This window comes from Aquarana catesbeiana, linkage group LG11, assembly GCF_042186555.1.
Source record: "Aquarana catesbeiana isolate 2022-GZ linkage group LG11, ASM4218655v1, whole genome shotgun sequence".
NCBI classification, from domain to species: domain Eukaryota; kingdom Metazoa; phylum Chordata; class Amphibia; order Anura; family Ranidae; genus Aquarana; species Aquarana catesbeiana.
The window spans coordinates 21,089,573-21,106,897 of record NC_133334.1 but is presented as its reverse complement, the minus strand read 5'-3'; the positions used below and the strand labels follow the sequence as shown (position 1 = coordinate 21,106,897).

Sequence of the window (17,325 nt, the reverse complement as noted above, 5' to 3'; positions counted from 1 at the left end):
TACATTTTGTTTCAGTATGTTAATATTTTGTCTTGTCTTGCTGTATGGTTGGGTATCTTTTTACATTTTGTTTCAATGTTGTTGTTTTTGTATCTATTTTGATTACAGTATCAATCATTTTCTGTTTTAAGTAATATTTTCAAGCCTTGTTGACAGCAAAGGTTAACATAAAATGCGCATATTTTATTACATTTTCACATGATTTGATGTTTTTTTGGATGCATTTTCCAGAACCTCATTCAACTGACTTTTACAGCGATTTATCTGGTAATGCAGAAAAATAATGTAGGATTTGCTATTTTGTAATGCAAGCTAGGATAATGTTTTGTAAAGCATGCATTGCATGTGTTTTTTAAGCATTTATCATAGCATTGATGTAAATACTGCATGTTTTTTTTTTAATTTTATTTTTTGTACTTGCAGGTATGACATTATTGCATGGAATTCCCAGGTTAAAAATCTATTTTTTTTTTACAATTTGGACTTAAATTTGGCCGATTTTCAAACCGCTGGATTTGATTACATTTCTGTGCAGATGTTATTGGGTGGAAGACCTTCATATTTTTATCATATTGAGGATTAAATATATATTTTTTTGGCTCTGTCTTTCTTGTGGATTACTCCTTGTGACTTCCCATGGTGGGCAGAGGGTAACTAATGCAATGGATACAGCGTCTTTGGTCAGCGTTCGGGTGGCCCGGATTCGGCGGGATTGCGAGGATGCGTTATGCTAAAGTACACTTTGGGGTTTTGAATATGGATGCGGGACATCTGGTTCGATGGTCAAATGGAGGAGCGCTATAGAGGATTATATTCGCTTATTTTATGGATTTCCTGAACGATTAATCCGAAAAATGGAACCTGTTACGGAGACTAAGCATCATCAGAGGAGAAAGCCAGTGACACATGGACTGGAGGACCAGAAGAGGGTAAGTAAGAGCGTATATATATATATATATATATATATATATATATATATATATATATATATATATATATATAAATATATTGTGCATTGTGTGTTTTATGTTATATACAGTATGTCTATGGTCTGAGTAGTAAGCTTGCAGTTTGTAGCAAGCATCCCTTCATCTCTTTATCCCTTCATCTCTGGGCCTTAACAAGCAAAAGGGGTCTTGCAAATGTTGTTTGTGTTAAGGGCCTCATAGAATATATGTTTCCTGGAAACCTTCTGGGGATGTCTTTGTATGATCTTCCTTGCAGTTTATTGATCTATGCCGGCATTTAGCTGCAGCCAGGGTAAGGCGTGCTATCAGGCCAAAAGTGACTGGTGACTATACATTGAGGTTATGTGCACACAAGGATATTGTTCTCTGTTGCTTTTTGATGTGTTTTTATGAGAGTAAAGTGAAGGATGAATGACATCATAATAGGAAAGCTATTGCTGAGTTTTTCATGTTGGTTAAGTTTTTTTTTTTTTGTATCAAACAATATTAATTTTTTCTATGAGTACTCATGATTGTAATGGTTACCTCATTTTTCATACTTTCACATGTTTGCTGGTCCATGATTTGCTAACTGCATTTTCATATACAAATATTTGTAGACAATACCTTTCTTGGCTGTTAGTACAAGAACGTTGAAAGCAACCGTTTTGCAGTGTTTTTTTTGTCAGTGTTTGATTTAGTGAGGAACAAGAACTGTGGCCAGGTTATGGACATTTAATATTTATGTATTCTTAAAAAGCAGCAAAGAAGCTTTAAACTAAGTACACACTGACCTCAGTAGCTAAAGTCACTGTGGAGCACTTTATCCTCAAAGTTCACAATAGAGCAGGTATATGCAATTAGCGGACCTCCAGCTGTTGCAAAACTACAAGTCCCATCATGCCTCTGCCTCTGGGTGTCATGCTTGTGGCTGTCAGAGTCTTGCTATGCCTCATGGGACTTGTAGTTCTGCAACAGCTGGAGGTCCGCTAATTGCATATCCCTGCAATAGAGGCATTGAAGTAATTTCCAGACTGGTCTCAGCGCTCCCCCCCCCCCTCTTCTTATACAGCTGCTTTGTGCTTACATCAAAGTGGACCTGGGTCAGCACAGCGGCTAAGTGGTTAGCCCTTCTGCCTAGCATCACTAGTCATTGGTTCAAATCACAACCATGGCACTACCTGCACAGAATTTGTATGTTCTCCATGTGCCTGCGTGGGTTTCCTCTGGGTACTCTGGTTTACTTACCACGCTCCAAAGACATGCTGGTAGACTAATTGGCGCTTCTCTAAATGGCCCTAGTATGTGAATGTGAGTTAGGGACCTTAGATTTTACTCTCCTTGATGTCTGGAACTGATGTTCCACTTTATTAGGTACACCTTGCTAGTAGCGGGTTGGACCCCCTTTGGCCTTCAGAACTGCCTTCATTCTTGGTGGCACAGATTCAACAAGGTGTTGGAAACGTTCCTCAGAGATTTTGCTCCATAGTGACATGATAGCATCATGCAGTTGCTGCAGATTTGTCAGCTGCACATCCGTGATGCCAATCTCCGGTTCCACCGCATCCCAAAGGTTCTCTATTTGATGAGATGTGGTGAGTGTGGAGGACATTGGAGTACAGGGACCTCATTGTCCAGTGGTGAGATGATTGGAGCTTTGTGACATGGTGCATTATCCTGCTGGAAGGAGCCATCAGAAGATGGGGACACTGTAGTCATAAAGGGATGGACATGGTCACCAACAATACTCAGGTAGGCCGTGGTGATTAAACCATGATCAATTGGTACTAAGGGGTCTAAAGTGTGCCAAGAAAATATCCCCCCTGAAATGAGGTAAAGCTTCACTTTGCAGAGAATACCCAATCACATGCAAGGAAAATAAATAAAAAAATCAGCATTTTTGCTTGCACATGATTGGATGATGATCAGATCAGCAGAGCTTCTCCTCATTTACTAAGCTCTGGAGCAACTGCCCTTGCAGAGTGCACAGTCTATTTGCCTTTAGTAAATCAGCCCCATAGAGCGGAGGTGGCCATCTAAGTAAAGATTGGAATTGGCCTATTACTGTGAGAAGGAAAGCAGTGATATCATTAAATCTGACTCCAAATCTCCTGAGACTAGTGGTCAGAGACACTTTGGATCTCACACAGTAGATATACAGCTATGAAACTGAAGGCACAGGAGTGCCTAGGCACAAACACAACATACCAGGAAGTACACTGCTAGTTTTCATGTGGAATTCCATACAAAAGGTAGGTTTTCAGGGGACTGAGTGCACAGTTTATATGCCTTTAGTAAATCAACCCCATAGACACAATGAAAAAATAGTAAGTCAGTAATTGGAATAGTAAAAGATCAGTCGCCGGAAGACCACTGGCCATACTGTTGTTGACTATTGCTACTCCCTTTACCTGCGTTTTTTTGGGTTGTGGGGGTGGGGTATAGCTTCACAAAGTCAGTTGACAGGCTGCCAAGTCACTGCTGGGAGGGGCAACTGAACTACAGAAATAAAGTAAAAAGTAAAAATGAGAAGCTTTGACTGCAAACTTTGATTATCCAGTGCCTGCATCTACAAACGTTAGGGATGAGTTACTTGCTTGTTAAGAATACATGAAAAAAATGTATGTATTTTTCCTGGACACAGTTCTACTTTTTGTATGAATGTGTGTGTAGGAGAACAGTTGGGGGTCTTTTCGTTGCTATGGCAGTTTTCTTTGTTACTTTTCAGGCATGAGTTACATTTTTTGCAGTGTGATGTACTCTTTTTTTTTTTTTTTTTGTTTTTGTATCAGATCTGATCTGGAGATATTGTTAATATCACTGTTTCTGAAAATTAGTAAATACATTTAAAAATTCAACAAATTTTTTGCTCTGTTGAGAATTGATTATGATGTGTGAGTTTCATTTGCAGCACTTCAAATGGAAAATACTAATAGGAAATAGGTTTTTCAGTGTCCAAGGCTGATGTCAGATATATAGGTGTGCGCAGCCTATTGCATTAGGGTGTGCACCCCAAAGTTCAAACACGCGTGTGCGTTTGTGTATGTTGTATGTATGTATGTATGCATAATATATGCACACTCTTATAAATGAATGCAAAAAAACATTTTAAAAAGTATTCAAACATAGACGGTGTTAGTAGGGCAGTGGACATGTTAGTAGTGTTTTATTTTTATTAATTTTATTTTCGTATTATTATTATTTTTTTTCTGTTTCAATGGTTTTTATTACAAGTTTAAATCAACATACAGATGTTCACGTTCAAATAATCGCCATACAATAGTCACAACGAGGATGCAAAATCAGTGTTCCTGACTCAGTAAACATCCCTGAAATATAGCAATCAAGGATATAGCGTAGTTGGGGAGATTTTACTGTCTCCTCGTGGCATCCTACCAAAATTTTGCCACATGGCAATACAGAGGTGAAAACAAGAAAATTGAAAAAAAAAAAAAGAGAAGGAAAGAAGAAAAAAAAAAGAAAAAAGGGGGAGGGGTTAAGGTTTAAAAAAGGGGGGTGGGGGAAGAATCAGGAAAGAGTAGAGTTGGGTGGGTCCCTTCCCTCTGGGTCTCCCCCCACAAACCTGTCACGCCCTCGAGGAGCCTGGAGATAAGCGATCCAGGGGTTCCACACTTTTTCAAACCTAGTTGGCTTATCCTGACGGTTCGTATTATTTTTTTACAATGTTTTAGGAGCCCCATTGTGGGGTTTTGGTGAAAATATCAGCAGGGGGAATCTGCGCTGCATAGGGCAGTTGAGGTGTGCCCAGGCACACCTGGCACACCCCTTGCGCACGCCTATAGTCAGATGGATGATGCGCTCGCTGGCGATTTTGACAGAATCGATAGGAGGTTGCCTGACTGTCCCTATGGAATGGCCACCTCTTGTAGCAGAGGCAGCGAGCTGTTGCTCCCATCACCAGCGATTGAGATTCAGCAGTGTTCTGGATAGCGACATCTTGCTGCATTTGGCTACAGAGGGAGTGATTCCACAGGGACAGACAGACACCCTCTCTAGTGATTCTGTTGATTTGTCTCTAATGGTAGCATCAAGCCAACATTCTAGGTTTAAAAATGATCGATAACCATCAGTTAAAAATGCAAGAGTTATTTGTCAAAAAAACGGTTATCCTGGGTTGGCCAATATCCACCCAGCAGATGGGGGCAGAGCAAGGGAGTCATTATGGGAAGGCCCAATACTTAGGGTTAGGGGTTAGGGTTATGGTTTCCCCTTGAAGAACAAGGAATTGGAATAGGGACCTCCTAAAGTTTGGATCATCAGAATTCAGTTTATTAGGGTTAAGGGCTAAGTTGAGCGTAGGGTATAGGTTGTGGTTAGAATGTAGAATGTATTATGTTCAGGTAAATTTTTAAATTTTTTTTTAAAGTGACTGTTGGTAAAGTGAAACCTTACAATTAAAGTGGTTGTAAACCTCAGCCATGAAATATGAACAAAGCATACCCCTCTATAGTGTGTACTTGTCCCAATCCAGAGCACTAAGTGTCATTTCTGTCTGCCTCCTTCCTCTGCTATAAGTATCAGTCACTTCTGATGAGTTTTCCTGACCCCAAAGAGATAAAAAGTGACAGGGGAGGGAGCTTCAGCAGATTGAGAGCCATAGCTGTGAATGGGGGAGTGTCCCTTCCCTCCAATCAGCTCTCAGAGCTCTCCGCCCCCCCACCTGCTTTTCAGAGCTGAGAGATCCTATGTAAATTCTGCACCTTAAACGGCTGTAGAGAAGAGAAGACCTGTGAACGTTTATATGAATTGTTTGGTGATGGTGATATATGCAACGTTGATATTTATGTAATATGCCGCTTAATGACTGCTTGTTTATACCTATGTATATTGTTACAGTACTCTATGATAGAATATGAGGCCCTGATGAAGCGGGACTGTATGCAAAACGCGTTGGCCTAACCTAAGGTTCCCAAGGCCAGAAAACGTATTACATTGGATGGCTAACTTATGTAGATGTTTTTTTTTTTTTAATCTATTTTAATATTTGTGATATTCCTAATAAAATTTTATAGTTTTTTTTTTTATATATAAACAGTTTGTTCATGTCTGTGGAGGTAGATATAAAGTCCTACATATATTCTATACCTTTATATACTCACCTTACTTGTCTTTTCTGCCAATCTCTGCAGTAGTAAAGAGAAATTAATGTCCAAATAAAGGTTCATTTGAAAGGTTATGGTAAGTTTTTTTGGTTGAGGGTGCGGGTTAAATGTTAGGATCATACTACAGGATCCAACACTTTGATAAGTTTGGGATTCTATAGGAGTCTCTGGGATTCTGTAGGAACCGGTATCACCTCACTGCAGCTGAGATTGGCGAAAAGGTGTATTCTATGTTTATTTTTTTGCAAGGATGCCTTTCTTTTATGCCTTTCTTTGCAGTCGTACCACCCGACACTGGCAGGTGACTTTGGCAATACGCTGCCAATACAGGAGTCAGCAGTTTGCAGTCTGGAGCGATTGATTATGGAAATGCTTTGGGACATTTTTGCTTGTGTAGGTTGTCCTAAAATCACCCATGTGGCTCGGAATTTACATTATGTCAATGCTGCTGGCAAGACTTGAAGGGTATGGCTGACAGGTTTGAAGTGCTTTGTAATGTGTAAACAGAGGCACTAATGAGTGAAGCACACATCTCTGGCCATGATGTTAACCTTTAGCCGTCTCCAGAGAGTGCTTATAGATTTTGCTTGTATGATACCTTTAATTCCACTGTAATAATCACTTTAAAGAATTCCAGGTATGGACATTTTACATACAGATACATTAGGCCAGCTTTGACCAATGTAATTATTAATGTACTGTACCTGTGGAAACCCTCTAGAACAGGAGTGCCAAACTCAATTTCACTGCTGGCCGCATCAGCGTTATGGTTGTCCTCAAAGGGGCGGTTGTATCTAGATGTCCAGAGCACCCCAATCCCCCTTACATCAGATGCCAAAACCCCCCCACCATCAGAAGTCCCCAAATCTCCCTTACATCACATTGCACCTCACTTACCTGCTGCCTGGAAGAAGCTGGGGTGGGAGCTGGGAAGCAGAAAGTGCAGGGTCTGGAGGAGGACTAGAGGAGGGGCGGGAGTCAGCTGCCTGAGTCTGCTGAATGCTGAGACCAGGGGAGGCGGAGACGAGGGGGTGCTGTGGCTGCACAGAGAGGCACAGGATCTGTAGGAGGAGCTCTGTTCTCCGTTCTTCTGCCAACTGCTGAGACTGGGGCAGAGAGGACCCTCTCCGTTGCTACACAGAAAAACGCAGGATCTGGCGAAGGAGTTCTGTCCCCCTGTCTGCTGCCGACTGTTGGGACAAGGTTGGGGCTGAAATGAAGGGGGTGCCGCAGCCGCAGGAGAGGTTTGAGGACAACATGAAATGGCCTGGAGGGCTGGAGTCGAGGGCCTTGTGTTTGACACATGTGCTCTAGACTAGTGGTTCTCAACCCTGTCTTCAAGTACCCCCAACAGGCCATGTTTTGGGAATTTCTCTTAGATAAAATAGCTGTCCAAAATACCAAGCCATTGACTCTGATTTAAAGCACCTGTGCAAGATAAAGGAAAACCTGCAAACATGGCCTGTTGGGGGATACTTGAGGACAGGGTTGAGAACCACTGCTCCAGACCCTGGAAATCACTGCAGCTCCAGTGTTCCAGGAGGTCTGCTGGTTAGCACACCCGCCATTCAGAGATTGCTTCGCATTTCCTTGCAATTGCAAAGCGTTCTCTGATTGGACTAGGTGGGGCGCTGACATCATGCTCTCCGCCTTGTCCAATCAGAGAATGCTTTACATTCATTGAGAAAATGCAAAGCAATCTCTGAACGGCACCCATGCAGAGTGGCTGACCTCCTGTGTTCATGATGCAGCAGGGCAGCGGCAGTGCAAGATATAGAGCTAATGGAGATCGCTGGAGTAGAGGTGTCTTTCAGCCTACAGAGGGACCCCACAGGCATAGCTTCCAACTGTCACTGATTTGGAACAATGTCCCTCTGTCCCTCTTTCCTCCTCATTTGTCCCTCATTTTGGTCTGCTCTATATAGTTGTATATAAAATGCAATTTTTATCTTGCAAAAAGTGTTTCCCAGCGCTAAACCTTTCATCCAAGTTCTAAATAGCGGCATTTGTAAATTTTAAAAGCCAATATAAAGGAATAGTAGTGGTAAAAAAAAAAACCCTTGTGGATTTAATTAACCTTTTTTTGGGGGGTTAATTCTCCTTTAAGGGGGTGTGGCAGGGGGGCGTATCCTATGCCTAAATACATTTGCTAATAGGTGTCCCTCATTCCCATCTCAAAATGTTGGGAGGTGTGCACAGGTATGGTATGTGCATAGTTACATTGGTTCAGTCTGGATCAATGTAGCTATGTAAAAATATCCATACCTGGAATTCTTCCTTAACCGCTTTCCGACCAGCCGCCGCAGTTGCACTGCGGCAGAATGGCACGGGCAGGCGAATCGCCGTCATGTTACGTCGCTCCTTAAGGCGGCCACTAGGGGCGCGCCCCCGTAGCTCGCCCCTGGAGCCGATGCGAGTGAGACCGCCGGGCTACTGCGATCGCTCATAACATGGCGAGAACCGGGATCTTTGTGTGTAAACACAGAGATCTTGGTTGATCCTGGTTCTCTGAGGGGAGAAATGACAGATCGCCTGTTCATACAAAGTATGAACAGCGATCTGTCATCTCCCCTAGTCAGTCCCCTCCCCCCTTCAGTTAGAACACATCCAGGGAACACAATTAACCCCTTGAGCGCCCCCTAGTGTTAACCCCTTCAGTGCCAGTGACATTTTTACAGTACAGGAGGCCCTCCGAGTTACGAACCTCCGACTTGCGAACGACTACTACTTACCAACGGGAGGCGGCGTGACCTTCTGCGCATGCGCGGGCACTATTCGACGGCGGGCACATCGGGAAAAAAGCGGAAAACGTTGAAAAACATTGGAAAACGACGTCTGCGCATGTGCGGCTACTTGACAGAACATCAGAAACATCGGAAAACGACGTCTCTGCCGTGCTGCGCATGCGCTTCCGACTTACGAACAAATCCGACTTAAGAACAAACGGGCGGCCCCTAACCCGTTCGTAACTCGGGGACTGCCTGTAATCAGTGCATTTTTATAGCATTGATCCCTGTAATAATGCCAATGGTTCCAAAAATGTGTCAAAATTGTCCGATGTGTCCGCCATAATGTCGCAGTCTTGATAAAAATCGCACATCGCCGCCATTACTAGTAAAAAAAAATAAAAATGCTATAAATCTGTCCCCTATTTTATAGGCGCTATAACTTTTGCGCAAACCAATCAGTATACGCTTATTGCGATTTTTTTATTACCAAAAATATGTAGAAGAATACATATCACATACATAAAATGTAGCTTTTTTAAAAAAAAAAAATGGGGATATTTATTATAGCAAAAAATACTAAATATTGTGGTTTTTTTTTTCAAAATTGTCACTCTTTTTTTGTTTATAGCGCAAAAAAAAAAAAAAGACCAAATATACAGCAAAAATTACCGCGCTTCTCAAAACAATAATTGAAAAATAAAAAAATAAAATTAAAGCTGCAGTCCTAAATGTGAGGCGTGCACAAATACATAATATACAGATAATCCAAAAAGACCGCGCTAGCAAAAAAAAAACAAAACACAGAGGTGATCAAATACCACCGAAAGAAAGCTCTATTTGTGGGGAAAAAAAAGACATTAATTTTGTTTGGGTGCAACATCGCACGACTGCGCAATTGTCAGTTAAATCGACGCCGAATCGCAAAAAGTGCGAAAGTGCTCTGGTCAGGAAGGGGGTAAAAATTTCGGGGGGCTGAAGCGGTTAAAATTGCCAAATGTGGTTCAGAATTTACTTTGAATCAATGCTGCTGACTAAACTTGAAGGTTATGACTGACAGGTTTGGATTGCTCAGTAACAATGTAAACAGAGGCACTAATGAGTGAAACACACGTCTGTGGCCATGATGTTAGCCTTTTAGCAGTCTCCAGAGATACTTATAGAATTTACTTATACAACACCTTTAATTCCACTTTAATAATCACTTTAAGAACATAATCTGTGTAGTTGTTGAACAAAAGCGGCCAAAACGGTTTGCACTGTTTGACAGACGTCCTCCCATGTGAAGGCAGTCTGTGCACTTTATAAAGTGACTGTGTAGAATGAAGACATTGGCTAAGAATATTGCATTGTTCAGCTCGGCGTATGGGCAATAAAATGTAAATGACTTTATTGGATTTGTTCCCATTCAGTAAAAAAAAAATAGAGAGGCTGGCAGTGTCACTTGGCATTGCATGACGAGAGATGAATGGGATTAGCGGTAATTAACAGTAGCTGTTATCAGTTTGTAGGCCGTCGTATTGATCAGAGATGCGGCTTGTCTGTGAAACAGAATATCATTTTCTCATCTGACTCTAGACAGTAGGTCAAAGTTTATGATCTGTGAGGCATCTGTTGTGCGGCTCTCACACTATAGATGTTAATGAAGTCAGGGCACAGCGCCCTACGTAATGATTCCTCAGTGCATCTGAACAAAGACATGACATTTCCCCGTGCTGTGTCTTTTTAGTATTCCTATCTGTGTGCCAACAGACTGGGTAACATACCATAAGCTAGCTCAGAACTGTACATTTTGTTTTTAAATGGTCATGCTCATCGCCGAACGGTTGTTTTTATTTTTGTGCTTTTTTTTGTTAAAAAAAATGAAACTTGCTCCATTTTTTTTCCCCCAGAAACCGGAGTGGTGTTCCACCCAAAAAAATAAATAAATGCATGAATGTGCAAAACAAAAACATTTGTAAAAAAATTTTTTTTTTACGAACCTCTAAATGGCTGTTGCTAGGGGGGTCCCTCGTAGTCTGCCTCCTTCATTTCCTGGGCTGGTGACATCACTTACCCTTGGCGCAGGAAGGGCTCAGCTCTGCCCCCTCCCTCTTGTCAATCATTTGGGACACATTACAGGTCCCAGACGATTGAGCGGCCAATCACGGCGCGCGGCGCCGCTCGCGCATGCGCAGTGGGTGCCCGGCTGAGCACCCACAGTTGCAATGCCGGCGCCGCCGAACGGAGGGGGAGTCGAGCGGGTCTTCTATCCCCCGTATCGCTGGACCGTGGGACAGGTAAGTGTCCGATTATTAAAAGTCAGCAGCTGCAGTATTTGAAGAAGAACTCCTCTTTAAGCGGTTGGATTTTTTTTGACGGGTTGGAGATTTTGAAAGAGCATCGGGCTCTGTTCCCTGCGAGCGTCGCGACGTATGGTGGGGGCGGAGCCCGGCGGCAAATTCAAAAAGTACACAGAACATAACACGTATGTACACTGTAATCTGACAGATTACATTACTGTATCAAATCATTTCACCTCCCCTTTGGTCCCAGTGCTTTGTCCAGTGCCCTGCATGCAGTTTTATAATACAACAGTATATATATATATATATATATATATATATATATATATATATATATATATATATATATATATATTTCTGCCTGGAAACTAGTGATTGTCCATGGCAACCAAAAAGTGTCTCTTTGGCAGGCCATACATGGATTCGAATTTTGAAAAAATCTTCGTATTTCTCACCATTAGGCCTCATGCACACTGGATGTTTTTTGACGTTTTTACAGCAGCTGTTTTTGGCTGCAGACGTTTTTTTCTACAGTCGTTATACTCTCCATCATGTTATTCTATGTGTCCATGCAAACATAGGCTGTTATCAGCAGTTTTGGGCAGTGGCGTTTTTGAGCAGTAAAAAAAACCCCCAAAACTAGTGGGGTCTTGAGAGACGTTTTTCAGCTGTAAAAACGCTCTAACGCTGATAAACGCTGATAAACGTCGCTCACCAGCGGTTTTTAACGTTTTTGATCCATTGAAAAAAAAAAAAGACGGAAAAACGCTAAAGTAATTGAAAAACTCACTGCAAGGCTACTGGCGTTTTTCTACCATTATTTTAACGTCCAGTGTGCATGAGGCCTTAGTGGGTTGCAGCAACAGCCGGTTTTCGTGCGGCCATCAAATTTGAGTAATCGGATGTGTTGGAAATGTTTTGAAACACGGATGATTTTCTAATCAATGATGGGAGAATCGTGCGAGAAATGCAATTGAAAAAGAAATGCGCATGTGTGCAAGAAAAGAAAATTCCCAGAAAGAAAAGAATATTCCGGGCAACGAAAATTCTTTTCTGTAGCAACAGGAGGTGAAATTGAAGGCTTGGTTGGCCGAGTTTTGAAATCAATGGTGGCGCCATCGGATCACAAAACGCACAAATTTTCTGATTTTCAAAAGAAAATTCTTTCGAAATTCAACCATGTATGGCCAGCCTTTACGACAAAAGTGGTTTAGACAGCGATAGTAAATTAGAACACTTGCAGAATTGAGCGATAGTGATTCGTGGGGAAATTCATTTTATTATTATTATTATTATATTATTATTTTTTTATATTTATTTATAGTTATTTATTATATTATAATTAATGATTTTCGTGTCAAACTTTATCATACCCGGGATGTCTACTAGACTCTTGTTTGGACAGATTTAAGAGAGTTATTCCTAAGAATTACAGGCCTACAATATAAAACGCCATATTTCTATGCAAAACAATGTGCCGCTTTTAGCTTCAAAAATCTGATATAATCATACCGCCAGGGTGGCTACACCATGATTAAAATCACTAGTAAAAATGCTTGATTTAAATCATAATTTTTAAAGAGCAACTGTCATCTCTGTCCCACAGCGGCTCCTCCTCTGACCCGCTGTTGGCTCCTCCTCTGTCCCGCAGCAGCTCCTCCTCTGACCCGCTGTTGGCTCACCGGCAGTGTCATTCACTTTAATGGTGATGCGTGATGGTGCTGGTGATGCGGCAGTGACACAACAAGGCGAGGGACGTGGCGGCAGCAGGTGAGTGGATGCCCGCTAACAGGCGCTGCCATGATGCATCTGAAATGACAGGTGCTCTTTAACTGTAAGGACTTATTCCTGCTGGTAGTTAGAATCTTTAATATTTGCAAACAAAATGAAGGTTTCCTATTTAGAATAATAAGCTGTCAGGTTAGTAAAACAGCGATATCAGAACTGATCCAATCATACAGTTTGTAGTGTACATAGATTTGCACAACAATGGGATAAAGGAATTTTCCTGAACTTTTGTTTATCTCATGGTTCCTGTGACATTGTGTGAATGCATCAATGCAGTGCATGTTATCTCAGCTTGCAGAGCTTGGATTGAATTGACTAAAAATGTAACTATTGCAGAATATAGAGCCTCGTGCTACATAACTAAGTTTCATTTCATGCTGAATAAACTAATTTATTAATGTATCTTAAATAGAAAACTGTCTTTAGATTTTTACTCCAAAAGCATTTTATTAAAATAAATTTGATAAACATGAAAAAAATCGATTTAAATCAAAAAAATCTGATTGAAATAAAAAAAAAAAATAGTTTTTTAGATTTAAAAAAAAATCATTGATTTTTATCCACCCTGATTTTAGCATCAGTATCATTACAAAACACACAAAAGCAGTTTGATCTCCAGCTTCAAAAAACACTAAGGCTCGATTCACACAGGGGCAACACGACTTCAACGCGACTTTGCAACGCGACTTTAACCCGACTTCAACACGACTTGTGGATCCGACTTTCAATGAACGGGGATCCGACTTGGATCCCCGCCACTGTGTTTGGTATGAATCTTTAGGGGGAACTCCGCGCCAAATTTTAAATAAAAATCCGGCATGGGTTCCCCCCCCCAGGGGCATACCAGGCCCTTGGGTCCGGTATGGATCTTGAGGGGAACCCCCCTACGCCGAAAGGACGGCGTGGGGGGTCCCCCCAATCCATACCAGACCCTTATCCGAGCACGCAGCCCGGCCGGACAGGAATGGGAGTGGGGACGAGCGAGCGCCCCCCCCCCTCCTGAGCCGTACCAGGCCGCATGCCCTCAACATGGGGGGGTTGGTGCCTTGGGGGAGGGGGGCGCGCTGCGGCCCCCCCCACCCCAAAGCACCTTGTCCCCATGTTGATGAGGACAAGGGCCTCTTCCCGACAACCCTGGCCGTTGGTTGTCGGGGTCTGCGGGCGGGGGGCTTATCGGAATCTGGGAGCCCCCTTTAATAAGGGGGCCCCCAGATCCCGGCCCCCCACCCTATGTGAATGAGTATGGGGTACATGGTACCCCTACCCATTCACCTAGGGGAAAAAAGCGTCAATAAAACAAACAGTACACAGGTTTTTTAAAATAATTTATTAGGCAGCTCCGGGATCTTCTTCCGACTTCGGGGGTCCTCTTCCGACTTCGGGGGTCTCTCCGCCGTCTCCTCCCGGTGTCCGCATCTTCTGCCGGCTCCTCCGCTATCTTCTGCAGCTCAATTGCTAGCGGTGGTCCGGACTTCTGCCTTCTTCTTTTCTTCCAAAGATGTTGACACGACGCTCTCTCCAGCTGGAATGGTCTCTGAACGCTCCGCAACGGACTTATATAGGCGGTGACCCCGCCCCCTTATGAGGTCACTGTCCCAGGGCATGCTGGGGCTGTGCCGTCATAAGGGGGCGTGGTCATCACCCGGTGACCACGCCTCCTAAAACGTCACAGACCCAGCATGCCCAGGGACTGTGACGGCATAAGGGGGCGGGGTCACGGCCTATATAAGTCCCTTGCAGAGCGCACAGAAACCATTCTGGCTGGGGAGAGCGTCGTGTCAACATCTCTGGAAGAGAAGAGGGAAGAAGATGATCCAGAGGTCCGGACCACCGCTGGCAAAAGAGCGCCAGAAGATAGCGGTGGAGCTGGCAGAAGATGCGGACACCGGGAGAAGACGCCGGAGAGACCCCCGGAGTCGGAAGAAGATCCCGGAGCTGCCTAATAAATTATTTTAAATACCTGTGTACTGTGTTTTTTATTGACGCTTTTTTCCCTAGGTGAATGGGTAGGGGTACCATGTACCCCATACCTATTCACATAGGGTGGGGGGCCGGGATCTGGGGGCCCCCTTATTAAAGGGGGCTCCCAGATTCCGATAAGCCCCCCGCCCGCAGACCCCGACAACCAACGGCCAGGGTTGTCGGGAAGAGGCCCTTGTCCTCATCAACATGGGGACAAGGTGCTTTGGGGTGGGGGGGGCCGCAGCGCGCCCCCCTCCCCCAAGGCACCAAACCCCCCATGTTGAGGGCATGCGGCCTGGTACGGTTCAGGAGGGGGGGGGGGCGCTCGCTCGTCCCCACCCCCATTCCTGTCCGGCCGGGCTGCGTGCTCGGATAAGGGTCTGGTATGGATTGGGGGGGACCCCCCACGCCGTTTTTTCGGCGTAGGGGGTTCTCCTCAAGGTCCATACCAGACCCAAGGGCCTGGTATGCTCTTGGAGGGGGAACCCATGCCGGATTTTTATTTAAAATTTGGCGCGGAGTTCCCCTCAAGATCATTTGAGCACAAGTCGCATGCCGAAGTCGGATCATGCGAGACGGCGATCCGACTTCAATGATAGTCAATAGGCTGAAGTCGGATCAAAGTCGGATCCAAGTAGTACAGGGAGTACGCTCTGAAGTCGGAGCGACTTCAGTAGTGTCTATTAAGACGCTCCCATGCACTGTAATGTGAATCTCTTTCTGGGGCGACTTGGGGCGACTTGAGGGCTTACAAGTCGGATCCCAAGTCGCGGTAGTGTGAACCGAGCCTCAAACATCGTCACTAAAACATGGCATAGTTTTCCACAGAGGTTGGTTCTAGCAGAAATCATAGAATGTTTTAAAAAGTGGCTTGAAGTTGTACAAAAAGCCATTGCAGATACAGTAGTTGATTCAGGGATTTATACAATTTGCGAGCAATTTTTTTTTTTTAAAGATATAAGTGATACCATTGCTGGGATAAATGTCAGGTAAAGCAGCTGTATGTCAATCCCTAAATTTAGGGACAATTCAGTATCCTTCCCCCTAAATATACAGGGCTGACCTTTTAACCTCAGTATTTAACAAGCAAACATGCGTTTTACTTATAATAGTGCAAACAATATTTTAACTGGCTCACCCAGATATACTACGGCACAACGGCTCTACTGGGCGAAACCCAGTATGGGTACCTCCTTCCCTTTTACAGCCGCCAGAGGGCGCGCGCGGCCGCTGCATGGTGGGGGACCCGATGCGCGTGGCCGACGGGTGAGATCGCCACCAGCCATGCGCGATCGCATGCATGAGCACCAGGATTTCGCGATGCTGGCCCCCCAAGCTGATTTGTCAATCGGCTTATGGTTCAGGGACTGGCAATGCAAGTAAGGGACAGTGGCAGTGAAGGCTTTACAGCCGGTCTCCTACTATGCACGCTCGAGTCACACTGCGCTTTCTGAATGGTCCCACTGTCTTTTGGGACCTGTGTGCCGGAAATGCTCGTAGATCGCCATGGCGACCCTACCCGGAAGTGGGAGCGGGTACCTGTCAAAGCCCGGTACCCACTCCCCCCCCCCCAAAAAAAGCAAAATGTAGGGGGGGGTACCGTGCTTTGGGGGGGCAAACAAACAGAGCTTCCCCTTTTGGGTGCAGCTCCGCTTTAATGATTTCACTGTATGTACAAACATAGCCACCCTCTCTCTGGGACTTTGAGATTTGTGTGCATGAAGCCATGCAAACGACTGCAACTTATGTGCACTGTTCATTACAAAGAAAGGGAAGTGAGGGGGTAAAAGGAGAGGTTCAGGACCTCTTGGAGGACATTACAAGTAGGCAGAAAAATGCAGCAAGAAACAATTACATGAAAAATAGTTTAAGTAGTGAATGTGTATAAATTATTTTTGGAGAATAAGAATATTATTTAGTCACTGTAACAGTACCCTTCACTGAAAATCATTTGGAGGAGAATCCACATCTTCTTGGCCTTATAATGTAACAACACAGGAGACTATTCCCACCCAAGCCGCTCTTTGTCAGTTAAAATGTCAGTTCCTCATTCCTCTCCGCTGAGTCTGACTGTAAATTGATTACCCGAAAATGTCAGAGCTATTGATTTTGTCGTCTGTCAATGTTGCTACTTTGTTTGAAAATTAATAAAGACATTGAAAATAGTAAAGAGACTTTTAAACAACTCCAATAACTGACATTACCCTCTGGGTCAGGGGTCTCCAAACTACACAATATTACCAAAAGTATTGGGACACCTGCCTTTACACGCACATGAACTTTAATGGCATCCCGGTCTTAGTCTGTAGGGTTCAATATTGAGTTGGCCCACCCTTTGCAGCTATCAACTGTTCTCTATCTACCTTCTCTATCTCCCGCCTCCTGCCTGGCTGCTACAGCCGCGCTTCAAGCCTTATAGCGGTAAGGGGGATTCTGAAGGGGAAACTAATATAAGGGGGGATTCTGATTGAGAGGGGGCTCTGATGGGGACCCT

General features: G+C 43.8%; 1 protein-coding gene across 1 annotated transcript in view; it reads left to right on the top strand.

The window, feature by feature from the left end:
• Positions 1-441: 441 nt before the first annotated feature.
• The window catches only part of NAV2 (neuron navigator 2), a 634,885-nt gene continuing 618,001 nt past the window's right edge, over positions 442-17,325 (top strand). The window contains exon 1 of the mRNA XM_073604037.1: positions 442-929. Coding sequence (XP_073460138.1) covers positions 780-929 — 150 coding nt within the window. The 5' untranslated portion in view covers positions 442-779. The remainder of the gene's footprint in view (positions 930-17,325) is intronic.